At 50.6% G+C, this 13,449-nt stretch overlaps 1 protein-coding gene across 1 annotated transcript; it reads left to right on the top strand.

The window, feature by feature from the left end:
• The first annotated feature begins 5,494 nt into the window (after positions 1-5,494).
• GPR174 (G protein-coupled receptor 174) lies at positions 5,495-8,091 on the top strand. The gene has a single exon (XM_057381730.1). It carries the CDS (start codon positions 5,767-5,769, stop codon positions 6,784-6,786), a length of 1,020 nt encoding a protein of 339 aa, XP_057237713.1. The 5' UTR covers positions 5,495-5,766; the 3' UTR covers positions 6,787-8,091.
• Positions 8,092-13,449: the final 5,358 nt, after the last annotated feature.

Genomic DNA, 13,449 nt, shown 5'->3' with positions numbered 1-13,449 from the left:
TAGACCCCAAACCCCAACCCTCACTGCTGCCAGCCCAAAATCCAGCCCAAAATCCAGCTGTGCACCATAGGGACAGCTCTGAAGAGATCCCACAGCGCTGAAAGCTCTGACTCCCACTTTAATTAAAGCCCATCAGCAATTCCAAAATAAAGCTGGAAATTTTAACGAGCAGGAGGATCAGCTGCTGGAAAACGGCTGCATTTTTGGGAAATGTGATCCACAGAGCCTGAGAGAGGGGCTGGGCCACCACAAGGTGACAAAGCGTGTGACATGTGAGAGCCATCAATCTCCTCTCAACCAGAATAAAAAAGAGCACAGAGAGCTACAAACGCTGAGCTGGAATTGTGATATGAATAAATCAATGAGGCTTTAAARGAGTACCTGCTGGAGGTGTGTGACACTGGGCTGGGGACATGGCTGTGGGGACACCTCACTGCTCTAGGACCCTTCACAGAGCTGGAACCTTCCCTACAAATCAAGGCATAATGTATATAAATATATATACATAAAGAAATATATATGAAATATATATGAAATACATATGAAATATATATATACACATGTATATATGTTCTTCTGGGAAGATGTGTAAGAAAAGTGAAGAAATGCAAATTTAAAAGTTTCAATTCACTTCAGAACTTCTCCGGAAATTGTTTTAAAAGTCACTTTTTCAGATGAAACAACTGAATCGTTGATTACCCTCGAACTTAACAAGAATTCTCGTTAATGTTTCTGGCGCTGGATCCTCCGCTGGATAAGCAGGGAAGCGCTGCCGGTCCAACCCTGCCCTCTGCCGATGGCCGGGGACGCGATGGACGGGAATGTGGCCGTGGGTGACACAAGCTCATGGCACGTTTGGAAAAAAGAGCCCTCGGCTCTCGCCCYGGTTTGCTCCACGAGAGCTGTGGGAATTCCCTGAATAAGATAATAATGAGCACGGAGAACTCGCTGSTTTTGGGGAGCCCAAAACTGCCCGCGATCAGCTTCAGGAGGATCCTAAAGTCCCCCAAAACACCGGACTGCAGCAGAGGAGTGAAAATATCCAGGAAAAGGGAAGGAAAAGAAAGAAAGCTGGGGAAGGGGGATAATTGATGAATCCTCTAATTGCCTCAGCTCCGTGCCTGTCACGGCGGGTCCTTGTCCCCGGGAGCTGAGGGATCAAACCCCCCTAACACCACACCTGACAGCAGCAACAGCTCCTGGGGTGACACCGACCTCAGCAGCACAACAGCAACCAGAACACCCCGAGACTGTGGGCACCATCCCGAGCATCTCCAAAACCACAAAAAGAGAAGGGAAGCGGATGTAAAATACCTTCCAGGCGGGACGCGGGGCTGGGACACCCCAAGCGGGGCCAGCGGGGCCCCGGCGTGCCCGGCGCTCCCCACGGCGCAGCCGCTCCCCGCCACTTGCGCTTTTGCTTTGCACGGCGAGGGAGGCAGCGGCCGTGGGGACCCGCCCGAGCAGCCTCCGGGCCGCCAAAGGTAGGGCTGGAGATCTTCTATCCCGGGAACCTTCAGTTCGGGCTCGGGGGGTTCAACTGGGCGCGTTTTGGGATTGTTGTGCCCTGGATTTGGTGCGGCTGCACCGGAAGGGTTGAGAGGGATGGGACAGCCCAGGGAGAGCCAGGAGGGTCCTGCCTTCACCACAGAGCTGGTGTAACTCCCGAAGTGAACCGGGAGAAGCGAGGAGACGCAGAGGAAGCCCAGGGATAGGTAAGGACTCAAAATTAATTTATGGAAGTGTTCCTGWGCTTGCCCATGGGATGCTCTGAGCATCTGAGGAAGAGGCGGGCAATGGCTGAAGCTGAAACACCCGGCCCTGAAGTTTCAAGTTGCGTTTTTTGCTGCCACTGTGTGAGCAGCTGAATTTAAGGATTAACACCGACTCCAGCAGTTCTCAGCCTTTGCAAACCCAGCGCTCCYTGGGATGGGACCGGTCTGGAAGGGGCCTCTGAGGCCACACAGCCCCATCCCCCCAGCCCAGGGATAACTGACCCAATTCTCACTGCTCCAGGTTTTCCTTGGGCTTTTCTCACTCTGTTTGTCCCAGGGATTTTCCCAAGTGGTCAGTTCCTCACTATTGGCACCACATCGATTCTCCGTGGGCCATTTTCCATTTAATTGCAAGAATCSGGGAGGAAGAGGACAGAGTTATCACCGGGACACGGCTGTGCTTCCCCAGGGGTCGTGTGCTGATGGTTTGRGGGAAAACTCACAATTTTGGTGCCAGGAACATCTGACAGGGATATCAGGGGGTGCCAGGAAGGGAGAAGGAGGATGGGGGATTAGGCTGACACACAGCACTGCTGCTCYGGGTTATTTTCCTTCTTAACCAGGATAAATATTAACAAAGGAGGACAAGAGCTTTTGCAAAGGATTAAAAGGCRAAAGCAGAGTATTTCACATGGCATTAAACCAGAGCATTTATTTTTTCCTGCATATTCTTGGAATTCAGTTAGCACAGCAAGGGGCACCATCGCTCCTATGGAGAAAGATAAATCCCCAATAACTGCCTCGAGGCAGAGAAGGCTCTTCCTCTGTCATTTGATAAAAGAACAAAAACACAACCCTGTGCAACATTCAGGTTCTGGGTTGATCATTTCTATTTTCAGTTAATACCTTGTAAATTTTATTTCTGCCAAAGCAGGACAGCAGCATTTCAGGTGAGGTCAAGAACAAGGTGGGTGTTGGGAGAAGCCCAGGCCAGCCCTGGGCCAGTTGCCCCCTCCCCAMWGAGCCCCTTTGGAGGGACAGAGCCRCCCTCAGCCCGCCTCTGCCGGCACAGGAAACTGAATTTCCATTTGATGTTTCCCCTGTGCATGTTCTGCTTTTATTTTAGGTTGTGGAGGAGGAGAAGAAGGGAAAACACAAGARAGGGGCCGGGCACAGCCCAGCCCAGCTCCCCTGGGAAGGGAAGTGAGCAGGGGACCCCAGGGTGCTGCTGCTGCACCCCTGTCACCCYATCTCAGGTTTTATGTGTCCTTTAAACACATCCCCAGCTGAACAGGGGGGCTGAGCTCCCCCAGCTCACCTGGGCCAGCAGCAGGAGCAGGGCTCGTGGAGGATCCATCCAGGCTGGTCCCTCCCCTGGCTCCAGGGAGCAGCAGGAGCTGTTGGCAGATCCCAAAGGGTTCCAGGCAGCAGGAACAGCACCCCCAGCCTGAGCCCAGCCACGAGCTGCGTTTGAGGGCTGCTGAGGGGTAAAACCCCAGGATTTAACAAGAATCCCCATTTGCCAGGACACCTCTGAGCACCCTCAGGTGAGGAGCCTGAGCACTGGGGGGGTTTGGCAGAGCCACCCGAGCCCATGTGCGGGGCTGCTCCACACCCCAGCCCTGCAGGTGCATTCATGTATGCACAACTGCCCTCAGCACATGGGAAATGCTTTACAGGACAGAGCCAGCTCTATGGAGCTGATTTGGGGCTGGCTGCAGCTCTCACCTGCTCTTTAGGCACAAATCTTCATCCAGTGCCCCAACGGGGCTGATTGGCGGGGTCTTCTTGGAAAAGTCGGGGGCAAAAGCAGTTCAGGGGAAGAAGGAGCCTGTGGAGAGTCTCTCACCCACCCCCTYGCAGCCAGGGGAAGCGAGCACAGAGCACGCAAACCCAAATTTCCTCTTTCTGGAGATTTTTTTAGCATTCTGCTGGTTTTCACCCAGCACATGGGGCTGAACTGGGTGATGTTGCTGCTTGGGATTTCCAAGGCCCCGTTTCTCACATTGCTGAATTTTGTCAGCCCCTCCCCAGCTCYGGGGGTGCCTCTGGGTGGCCTGGCTGAGCCTCCTCACTGCTCCCCACATTCAGCTGGGCCCCAGGGACCTCTCGTGCCACAGGGACAGGCAGAGAGTGCTGCAAGTGCATCCCTGCCCCAGGGCCAGGCTGGAGGGAGCAGGGAATGCAGTTCCAGGGAAGGTGCTGTGCAGTGGGGATGGGGAAAGGCTGGGGAGCAGCAGGAGAAACACGATGTGCACATGTGGAAGGGCTGGGGCTGCACCTTGTCCTTCCCCCTGTGTGTCCCTCGGCCCAGAGATGGAGTTCAGATGGGTTTTTGTCACCTGGGAATGCAGCCAGAGGAAAAGGAGCATGATTGAGGCTTCCTGAGTGGGTGACAGGAACCCCAGCCACCAGGTGAGAGGAAAGACAAGCTAGTTTAAATTCATATTGAAAATCTGAATTAAATTCATAAATTAAATTCCTAAAATAAAAATATAATTAATTGTCACTTCTGAAGCATAACAGGATCATTTCATGAGCCATTTTACTCCATTGGTTGGGTTAGTTGCTCCCTCTCTAGAAGGAAGGAAGRCATCACAGTCTCCTTGGTGAGAGAAAATACAAAAATAGACACATTTCCTCTTGTAGCAGATTTTCTGTTTCCACCCAAAACTACTTCAAAGTTTCAGTGCCATCACACGAGCAAGTGTTGAACATCATTAATACATTTTGTACCTAAGCACTGGGAAAAAAACAGCAGGGACTGCAGCAGGATGTCATTTGACCTTTAAAACTAAAATTTAAAAAATTAAATTAAAAAATTAAAACATTTTAAATTAAGCAAATGTGCCTTTGGCATCTGGGTTTRTGCCTACAAACTTTGCCCATTTAGACCTGCAGGGTAATTCTTCATGGGGAAGCCAAAGGCAAATCGGAGGGGTTTTCGGGCAGAGATCTGAATTTCCTCTAGATTTATCAGATCTTGCTGAGGTTTTCATGTCTAACACGTTCAGATAACATCACCCATTTGCCTTGCCTTGGATTTGAATAAAATCCACCTCCAGCCTCCTCAGTGCCCTTTCTGGTATCACCAACAGCCCCAGATGTGCACGACGGGCAAGGAGGGGCTCAGAAAAAGCAGCTGTGAGCAGGTCAGACTGGATCAAATGCAGGCAGTTGTGCAAAGGAAGCGTTATGTGCTATTTATAAATGTGAAATCAAAGGCTGGCCCTGGTTTGGTGAAAGCCACTGACCTGGGACTTCCACCCTGTGACACAGCAGTGACTCTGCTGGGGACAAGGCTTGGGCGCCACATGYGTGRCAAAAGGAGCAGATTTCCTTCTGTCACCTGCAACTGGAGAGGATGGGAACCCTCCGAGGGCTTTCCCGGGAAGGCTGGGGGAGTAACCCCTCTGGAGGCTGTGGGGGTGAGGGAGGGAGGGAGGCAGGTCCGGCGCTCACCGGGGCACCTCAGCACTGACCRCGTGCTTGGGCATAGGAAAAACAACAGCCCCGGGCTTGTAGCAGAAACTGAACACCATTTCTGTTTATTCCTTGGTGCTTTTGCTCCTCCACTGGGCAGGGTGTGGTGCTTGCTGGGCCGCACAAGAGCTGACCACCACCACAGGCGCACAGGTTCCTGCTGGAGACACACTCCAGTTCCATCCAGCTCTCCCACATCCCTTGCTCTGTTCCACCCCTGTGTYCCAGCAATGCTCCAGCTGCACCTTTCTCTCTTCCAGCTGCAGGGCCACGGTGCTGTCGAATTCCTGTGAAATGCCACCCAAAAGGTGACAGAGGCACAGCTCTGCTGAGGAACTGCCCTCTTGGGCACACGGCGATGCTTTTCCCGCTGTGGCTCCGTGACCCCAGCGAGCTCTGACCGACAGCATGAGCAGGGCATGAGAGCAGCACCCGAATTAACTCCCCCCACTGAAGCTCCCTGTGATGAACTGGTGAGCAGAGCCTCCCACACTGATTCCAGGGCTGCCCTGGCTGCAGGACAGGCGGGATGGACGCGTTACGATGAGCACGGAGCCGGRGCACCACCATGACCAACAGCTCCAACTGCAGCGAGCCAGACCTCAAGCCCTACTACGCCGTGACCTACACGGTGATCCTGATCCCCGGGCTCATCGGGAACACCCTGGCCTTGTGGGTCTTCTACGGCTACATGAAAGAGACTAAAAGGGCCGTGATATTCATGATCAATTTAGCCATTGCTGACTTATCGCAGGTGCTGTCCTTGCCCCTGAGGATTTTTTATTACCTGACGGGCAGGTGGGAGTTGGGAGGAGGTCTCTGCATGCTCTGCTTCTACCTGAAGTACGTCAATATGTACGCCAGCATCTATTTCTTGGTGTGCATCAGCGTCAGGAGGTACCTGTTCCTCATGCACCCCTTCAAATTCAGCGACTGCCGGCGCGTCTGCGAYGTCTACATCAGCATCGTGGGCTGGGTCGTGGTCTGCGTGGGCTGCCTGCCCTTCCCACTCCTCAGGCAGCACCAGGATAACAGCAACACATGTTTCGTGGATCTTCCCATCAAGACACTYGACCTCCCCACCTCCATCATGCTGATGACTCTGGGGGAGTTGGTGGGGTTCGTGAGCCCCCTGCTCATCATCCTCTACTGCTCCTGGAAGACAATCTTGTCACTGAAAGAGAGGAACTCTGCTTCCCGGGACCTGGGCGAGAAGAAGAAGGCTTTAAAGATGATCCTCACCTGCGCCCTGGTGTTCCTCATTTGCTTTGCACCTTACCACATCAGCTTCCCGCTGGATTTCTTTGTGAAAACCAGGCAGATCCGGGAGGGCTGCGTGCAGATCTCGACGTTCCATGCTGTGGCTTTGTGCCTGGCCAGCCTCAACTCCTGYGTGGATCCCATCATTTACTACTTCACCACGGATGAGTTCCGGAGGCGCTTCTCCAGGCAGGACCTGCTGGACAGCATCCAGCTCCAGCACCTTGGATATGGCAGGAAGCACTGCAGGGATGTGCTCGGGGAGGACACCACGGAATACCAGAGCTGCCCTTCCCCAGCAGCTGCCAGCACTTCCCATTTTCATTAGATTTTGGCATTTGCTACAATTTCTTCCYTCAGGACATTGGGAATAAGAATTCAAACTTGTGTTTTCAGTGAGGGTTGGAATGAACAAACACCCCCCCTAAAAAACCCAAACCTGATCAAAAAGGTGTTGATTTAACACTTCAGTTGCAAATTTTCACCGAATATAAACAAGAGCATTTCCATTCCTAAGCTAGGCAGCAGGAGGTCACGGACCCACAGGAGAGGTGCCACCGTGCCCCATTGTCACCTGTGGCATCCTCCCACCATGTGCTGGGTGTGCATTTCATCAAGAGGCAGCAAAGATTTGGGTCTTGCTATGCAGAGGGAATTTGATCCTAAAAAGTCCTGGATGCCACAATATTCTCTGTTCATAAAGCACAAGACAATCCAGCAGAGATTGGCTCTCCAGACAGTTCCAAGAGCCTGCTCCGTGCTGAGCACAGAATGAGGAGCAGAAGGTGGCCCCAAAGGAGTTCCCATTTAAATAATTAATGAAGCCTCATTTTGGGGGGCAGCAAACACCATCACCCCAAATCACACAGGCAGCAAAGCTCCCACATGCTGTTTTTYTGCCATCAGTTCCCACTTCTGGATAGAAAGACAAGGTTTGAGCCATGCCTTGGATAAGTTTGAACCACAGGATTGTGCTTGGAGGGTATTTATTCATGCCAGGTGCCCATCAAGCCTTTCAGGTCCTCTTTTCACTAAAATGGGGCAAATTATTTCCCTTTCCCTAATAACTGACCCACAGCCATCCCATCCACTCCTCATTTATAGCAGCAGGATTCAAACACAAAAGATCCAAACCTTTCCAAAGTTTGCTGTAATGGGAACTCCCTGGAAGCAGAGTCAAAGGTGCCATGAGAGATTTTTAACTAAGGCTCAAATATGGATSAATTTTTAATAATCAATTTTTAATTTAAAGAATTTTCTTTCAATTCGAACCACAGAGATTTTGGGCTTGACTTTGGTATTTCATTTGCACCTTCTTGTTAAACATTATTTTTTTGTGATGGAAATGTTACATTTTGAAGTGTAAAATACTGTGACAGTATCAGTTTTTATTTATGCAAATGTTGTTTTATAATTTATACGAGGGAAATGCACATTGTAGGAAAATTATGTGAAGCCCAGAGTGTGTCAGAACACAGGAAGTTTTTTTTTTCTTTTAAAAAACTCTTTCATACAATTAAAGAAAACTCCACCACCTCTTCCCTACAGGAATCTGAGCCAGTGCCTGATGGCTGAGCAAGGACTCATAATTCATGGAAACCACGAAGCACATTCACAATGACMAAAGAAAATATTTATTTTTATATTTCCTGTTGTATATAATAAAATAATAATTTCTAAAAACGTTTTTTAAATGTAATTCTTGGATTCTTCTCCCCCTTGCATCACCAATCCACACGAACATRTGGCAGCACCTGGATTTGATGCCTCTTGAGCACCTACCGAACATTTTGGATGCTTTTCCAAGATTATTTTACCCTTTTTCTTGCACTGGGGAGAAAAGCCAAGGAACAGGTTTCCCAGGATAGCGGAATTGCTCCAGCTGCAGGAATCCAGCCCATCCCTGTCCTCTCTGGCCCCCATGGGAAGGGAGCAGGGTGGCCCTGTCCAACCCCCCCAGAGTCCCTTTTAGCTCCTGAGGGTRTAAAGCTGTTACATAAAGAGGTGTCAGAAGTTCAGAAATTGTTCAGCGAGAGAAACCTCAACCGGCTGAAGTTTTGCACCCAGAAAATCCCGCGGGTGCAGCGGCGCCTTCCCCCCCTGCCACGGCTACGGGGCTTATTCAAATTAGGGTTAAYTATCTCTTTGTACAGGAAACTGGTGCAATAATCGGGGTTGGGGACATGAAATTAATTCCAGGGAGCCCTCCTTGCCCTCCCCCAGGGCACCCCTGCTCCAGGTGGGATCTGCTGGGCCCACACTGAGGTCTCACAARCCCCTGGAGATGCTGCCACAAACAACTGGAGAATGGAGATATTCCTCAGMTTACCAGGAGGTGGATTGTCATGCCATGGGTATTTTTGCCGTGCCCTTGTATTTTCATTGTCTCAGGATCCACGAGCTGAGCTCAACGATCTTTGTGAGTCCCTTCCAACTCAGAATATTCTGTGAGTCTCTAAAACGGTCTGAATAATCCGGTCTGCAGCACTACAATGGGAATCTGAATGAGGATGGAACTGAGAACACAACACCCCAAATATCCCCTTTATTCCTCGGGAAGGTTGCAGCTCTCCCCCAGGGTGTTGTTATCACTGAGCAGCAAAGCACTGAGGTCTCTGCCAGTGCCCTCGCCAGGCTGGCTCTGTGCTGAAGTGACAAGGGGCTTTTGGGCACAGAATCGGGTTTAATTCATGCTGGGCCCAAGGAAAAGCTGTTGTGGCAGCCTCAGGAGTGGTTTGAGGGCTGCTTGGGGAGCTGGAGCTGTTCAGAACCAGCAGGGAGTGTTTTGGGAGCCCTAGTGCCACACAGTACACAGTGGGTGAGGATGGCAGGGCCTGGGGGATGCAGAACTCGGGCTGTGCTCCAACCCTGCCCCATTTCCATCACCCTCCCTGCACTCCCAGCCCAGCAGCAGCTGTGCCACCTCTCATCCCTCGGGCACCGCCTCCTCCTCTGCCACTGTCCCTGTGGGAAGAGACACCACAGCTTCCTCGGGGCTTTTGCTGGGCATGCTGAGACTCAGCACCACACGGCAGTGCCAGCTGGCACAGGGTGGGAGCACAGTCCTGCCCGTCCTCCCCTTCACCCTTGGCAGGAGGGATTGTTGGGATCAGAGCCCACCCACCTGCYTGGCACCAGCCYGAGGCCCCAGTAATCCCTGAGGGCTGCTGGGGACAAATTCCCTGGTTTAGCTCCATGTCACTGCTGGGCTGGGAGCCATCCCATGAYRGCTCCTTTGGGGTCCCTGYCCCCTGCCCTGTGAGCAGCTGGTTCCCTTTTCACCCCCTCTGCAGGGTTTGTGCCCTGGCCTCGGGGAAGGTGACATCTCACCATGCTCAGAACCCCCAGCCACCTCCTGCCCTGAGGGGGGAGCAGGGCCACGTGTCCYCCAGCATTTCCAGTGCCCTCTTCATCCTCTGCCATCACCATGAGCCATCCATGGAACACCAAATTTCTCCTTTCACCATGAAAAGAGCTGACTTACAGCTTCTCTTACCAAAGGAGAATTTTTGTCCCCCTCACACATCTTTTCTTTTACCAGCACTGTTTGATTTGCTGTTTTGTCACATGGTTGCTCAACATCCTGAGCAKAGTCCCCATTTCTCTGTAACTCGTTAGATTTTCCTGCTGGGGTTAAGGCTGCTTTGACACTTTTTACTGCACTGTTTACTTCCTTTTTCTCTTTACTGGTAAAAACGAGCCTTGGCCCCAGTTTTGTGGAGTGTAAATGCACAGAGTGCCCCGGCACTGCTGGACTCTGTTCCTCAGACCTCAAAACCTAAAAAAACAACACCCAAACACAAGCCCACCCCATCAAGTACAAAAACAAAAAGATAAAATCTTGTCAGAGATGTTTTGGTTAAGACCATGACCAAAAATAAGCTGGACCCATCTGGGCAGTGGTTGGTTCATGCTGCCAGTTAAGCTCCTCAGGGCAGAGGAGCCGCAGCTTTTGGGGTGATAAACTCTGAGAATTTGATCTACACAATCCACAGCAGCGGCAAAAAATCTTATTTAGAAAAAAAATAGGTTATATAAAGCCATGAGATAATTTTTGATGCCATTTTGCTTAAGTTTCCTGCCATTCACACATTTTCCCCCCTAGAATTGAGGGAAGAAAATAAAAAGCCCAAGCAACCAGAAATGGCAGGATGAACACAATGATGTAACGGAGTGCCAGAAAGAATTGTGAGAATGAAGCACTGTCTTAACTCATCTCCCACTTTCCCAGTGGCCCAACAGAGCTGTGAAAAGGGAATGTCTKGGTGAGTCTCCAGCTCATGGAAGGTTATGGCTTTTATCACCCACAACATGCAGCTTCGCCTCCTCACTCGTGTTCCCACAAGTCCCAAGAGAAAAAACTTAAAGATTTCAATCCATCCAAGCCCTTGTTTTGGCTGACTCATTTCTCCYATGTGCTGTCAGATCACCAGTCCTGTGATCAGTGCCATTATCTGGGACAAACTCYACAGGAGTCACAGGACACTGGGTATTTAAGGATGTGGTGACTCCCTGTGGTCACACCAAGGTCTGCACAGCTCMAGAGAAAGTTCCCAGGGGACCTGARWGGAACAGAAGCTGCAACTCAGAGAGCTCAGAGGTTCTGGTTGAATGAGAAGTTTCTTGTTTAAGTGAACACAAACCATCAAAGCMCACAGCCCAGCCTGTTCCTGCTGCTGTCCCAGCCCCTTCCTGGGAGGAGATGTGGCTTTGGAGCATCACGCAGGGACCCAGCAGTGCCCTGCGACTCCTCAGCAGCACAGAAGCTGTGAGGGGAGCAGGAGGACTCATCCCCACAGGAAGGCAGCTCACAGTAAGGCTCACAGTAAGGCACTGATGGATCTGATAAGCAGAGAGCCCTTCCTGTCCCCCAGGGCTGCTCACGGGCAGGGAGCAGCAGCTGCAGCCCCACTCACGGAAGTGTTGGCTTTGGTTTGTATGAAAAGTCTGACCCTCCCGCCTGTTTGGGGTTTTTTCTTGTCATGATATGAGAAGGCAGAACTGTAATGCTTCCAACTTGAGGCTGAGTGACAATGCCCAAGGTGGCCTGAAGTGAGGCTTCTGCATTCCTCTTTTTTAAAAGAAAAAATGAAGGATTAATAGTGCCCAGGGCTGAGAACATGAGATGACAAAAACTACAACCACCAAGGGCAAGTTCCTTGTTCCAGAATCAGGTGTTCACCCAGGGATTTAACCCACAACAGATTTAAACATCAACAAGCCTTAAAATGGGAAAGCTCAGGAGAACCCAAACTTTTCTGCAGAAAATCCACAGTGAGAATGTGTCTGCAGACAGGAAATGCACTTTCATATCTGTGAAGGTGGAATTCAGGCCTGTCACGGCACAAAAAGAGAGAAAACACATTTAAGTAAACAGAATAGTTGGACTATAAGAAATCWTTTTCTTGGGAGGTGGCATGGTAGGTGGAGAGCCTCTAATTACTGTCAAGACAGGAAATACACCCATCCCATTACCTAGGTAATATCACAAATATATACTTATAATGAAGAAATAAYGTTAATGAAATCATGTTACTGTAATTATCCATATTGTAATTATTTCGGTTGCAGCCTGGAAGCTTCAATCAGTGCTGGCATTTGGGCTCTGTGCCACAGCTGGCAGCACAGCCATCCCCCACCCGGCCTGGAATTAGGACAGGCAAAGCAGCTTTAATCCTTCCAAGCCTGACCTCAAGCTCAGCCCTCCCAGGGGGRTAATTCAGCCATGAAGTGGAAGTTTTGGGGGCTGCACCCCATTTATCTGGTCCTACACAGCTCTGCTGAGACCCCACCTGCAGTGCTGTGTCCAGTGCTGGTGTCCCCAGCATCAGGACATGGAACTGTTGCAATGACACCAGAGGAGGCCAGAGGAGTTTAGGGGACTGCAGCACCTCCCCTGTGGACAGGCTGGGAGAGCTGGGGCTGCTCAGCCTAGAGAAGGTTCTGCAGGAAGAGACTTTGCAGGGTCTGAAGGACTATGAGGAAGCTGGAAAGGGACTGTTCACCAGGAAGTGATGGGACAAGGGGGGATGAGTTCACATGGACAGAGGGGAAATTCAGATACACAGCAGAAATTCCCCCCTGGCACAGTGGGTCCAGAGCAGCTGTGGTTGCCCCTGGATCCCTGGAAGTGTCCAAGACCAGGCTGGATGGGGCTTGAGGCAGCCTGGGATAGTGGGAGATGTCCCTGCCCATGGCAGGAGTGGAATGGGATGAACTTTAGGGTCCTTTCCAACCCAGACATCCTGAGACCCAGGGACACCAAGTTCTCTCCATATCCTGAGTGTTGAGGATTTGTGTTTTGGCCATCACTCACCAGAGACTCTGCTGAGCACCGCTGGATTTTGGGGAGTTTTCTCAAGAACTAATGATGTTCACAGGAGCCAGCCCAGTCTTGCTGCAGCCCCAGCAGGTTCTTTGTCCCCCAGGGCCCTGCACAGACCCTGTGAGTGCTGCTGTGGGTGTGAGGTGACAGTTTCTCACTGGCACACCGAGCACAGCTGTGCTGCAACAGGCCCTGCTGCAGAGCCGAGCTTATTGCCAGAAAAGCCTGGTTTAGGCAAGCAGCTCATCAAGTCTTAGGTGCTAAAGCTCTATTTCATAGCAGCCTGAGGCCTCAGGGTGTTWTTCAAAGGTCTCCACACTGTCCCTATTTTTTCTTCTCAAGATATTTATATATGTAAAGAAGYTCAATTTTTATAGATTTTTATCAACAATAAGGCTGGAGGAGACTGAAGTTCTAATTTTGAATCTTACATACTGTAATGGAAGAGTCTGTCACCACAGCCACCCACACCTCAGCAGTCACACAGAGCAGCAGGTTCTGCAAAGGGCAATAGCATCTCCTCTGAGAATCAAAATCAACTGTATTCTTAATAATTTCTCATGTGTCTAATTAAAAAAAAAAAAAACCAAAAAAAATCAACTGTATTCTTAATAATTTCTCATGTGTCTAATTAAAAAAAAAAACCCAAACAAACTCACATGCAAT

The sequence above is a fragment of the Malurus melanocephalus genome, unplaced genomic scaffold, assembly GCF_030028575.1.
Source record: "Malurus melanocephalus ecotype Western Australia unplaced genomic scaffold, MMel_1.1 scaffold_525, whole genome shotgun sequence".
NCBI lineage: Eukaryota > Metazoa > Chordata > Aves > Passeriformes > Maluridae > Malurus > Malurus melanocephalus.
This window is presented reverse-complemented; position numbering and strand designations above follow the sequence as displayed.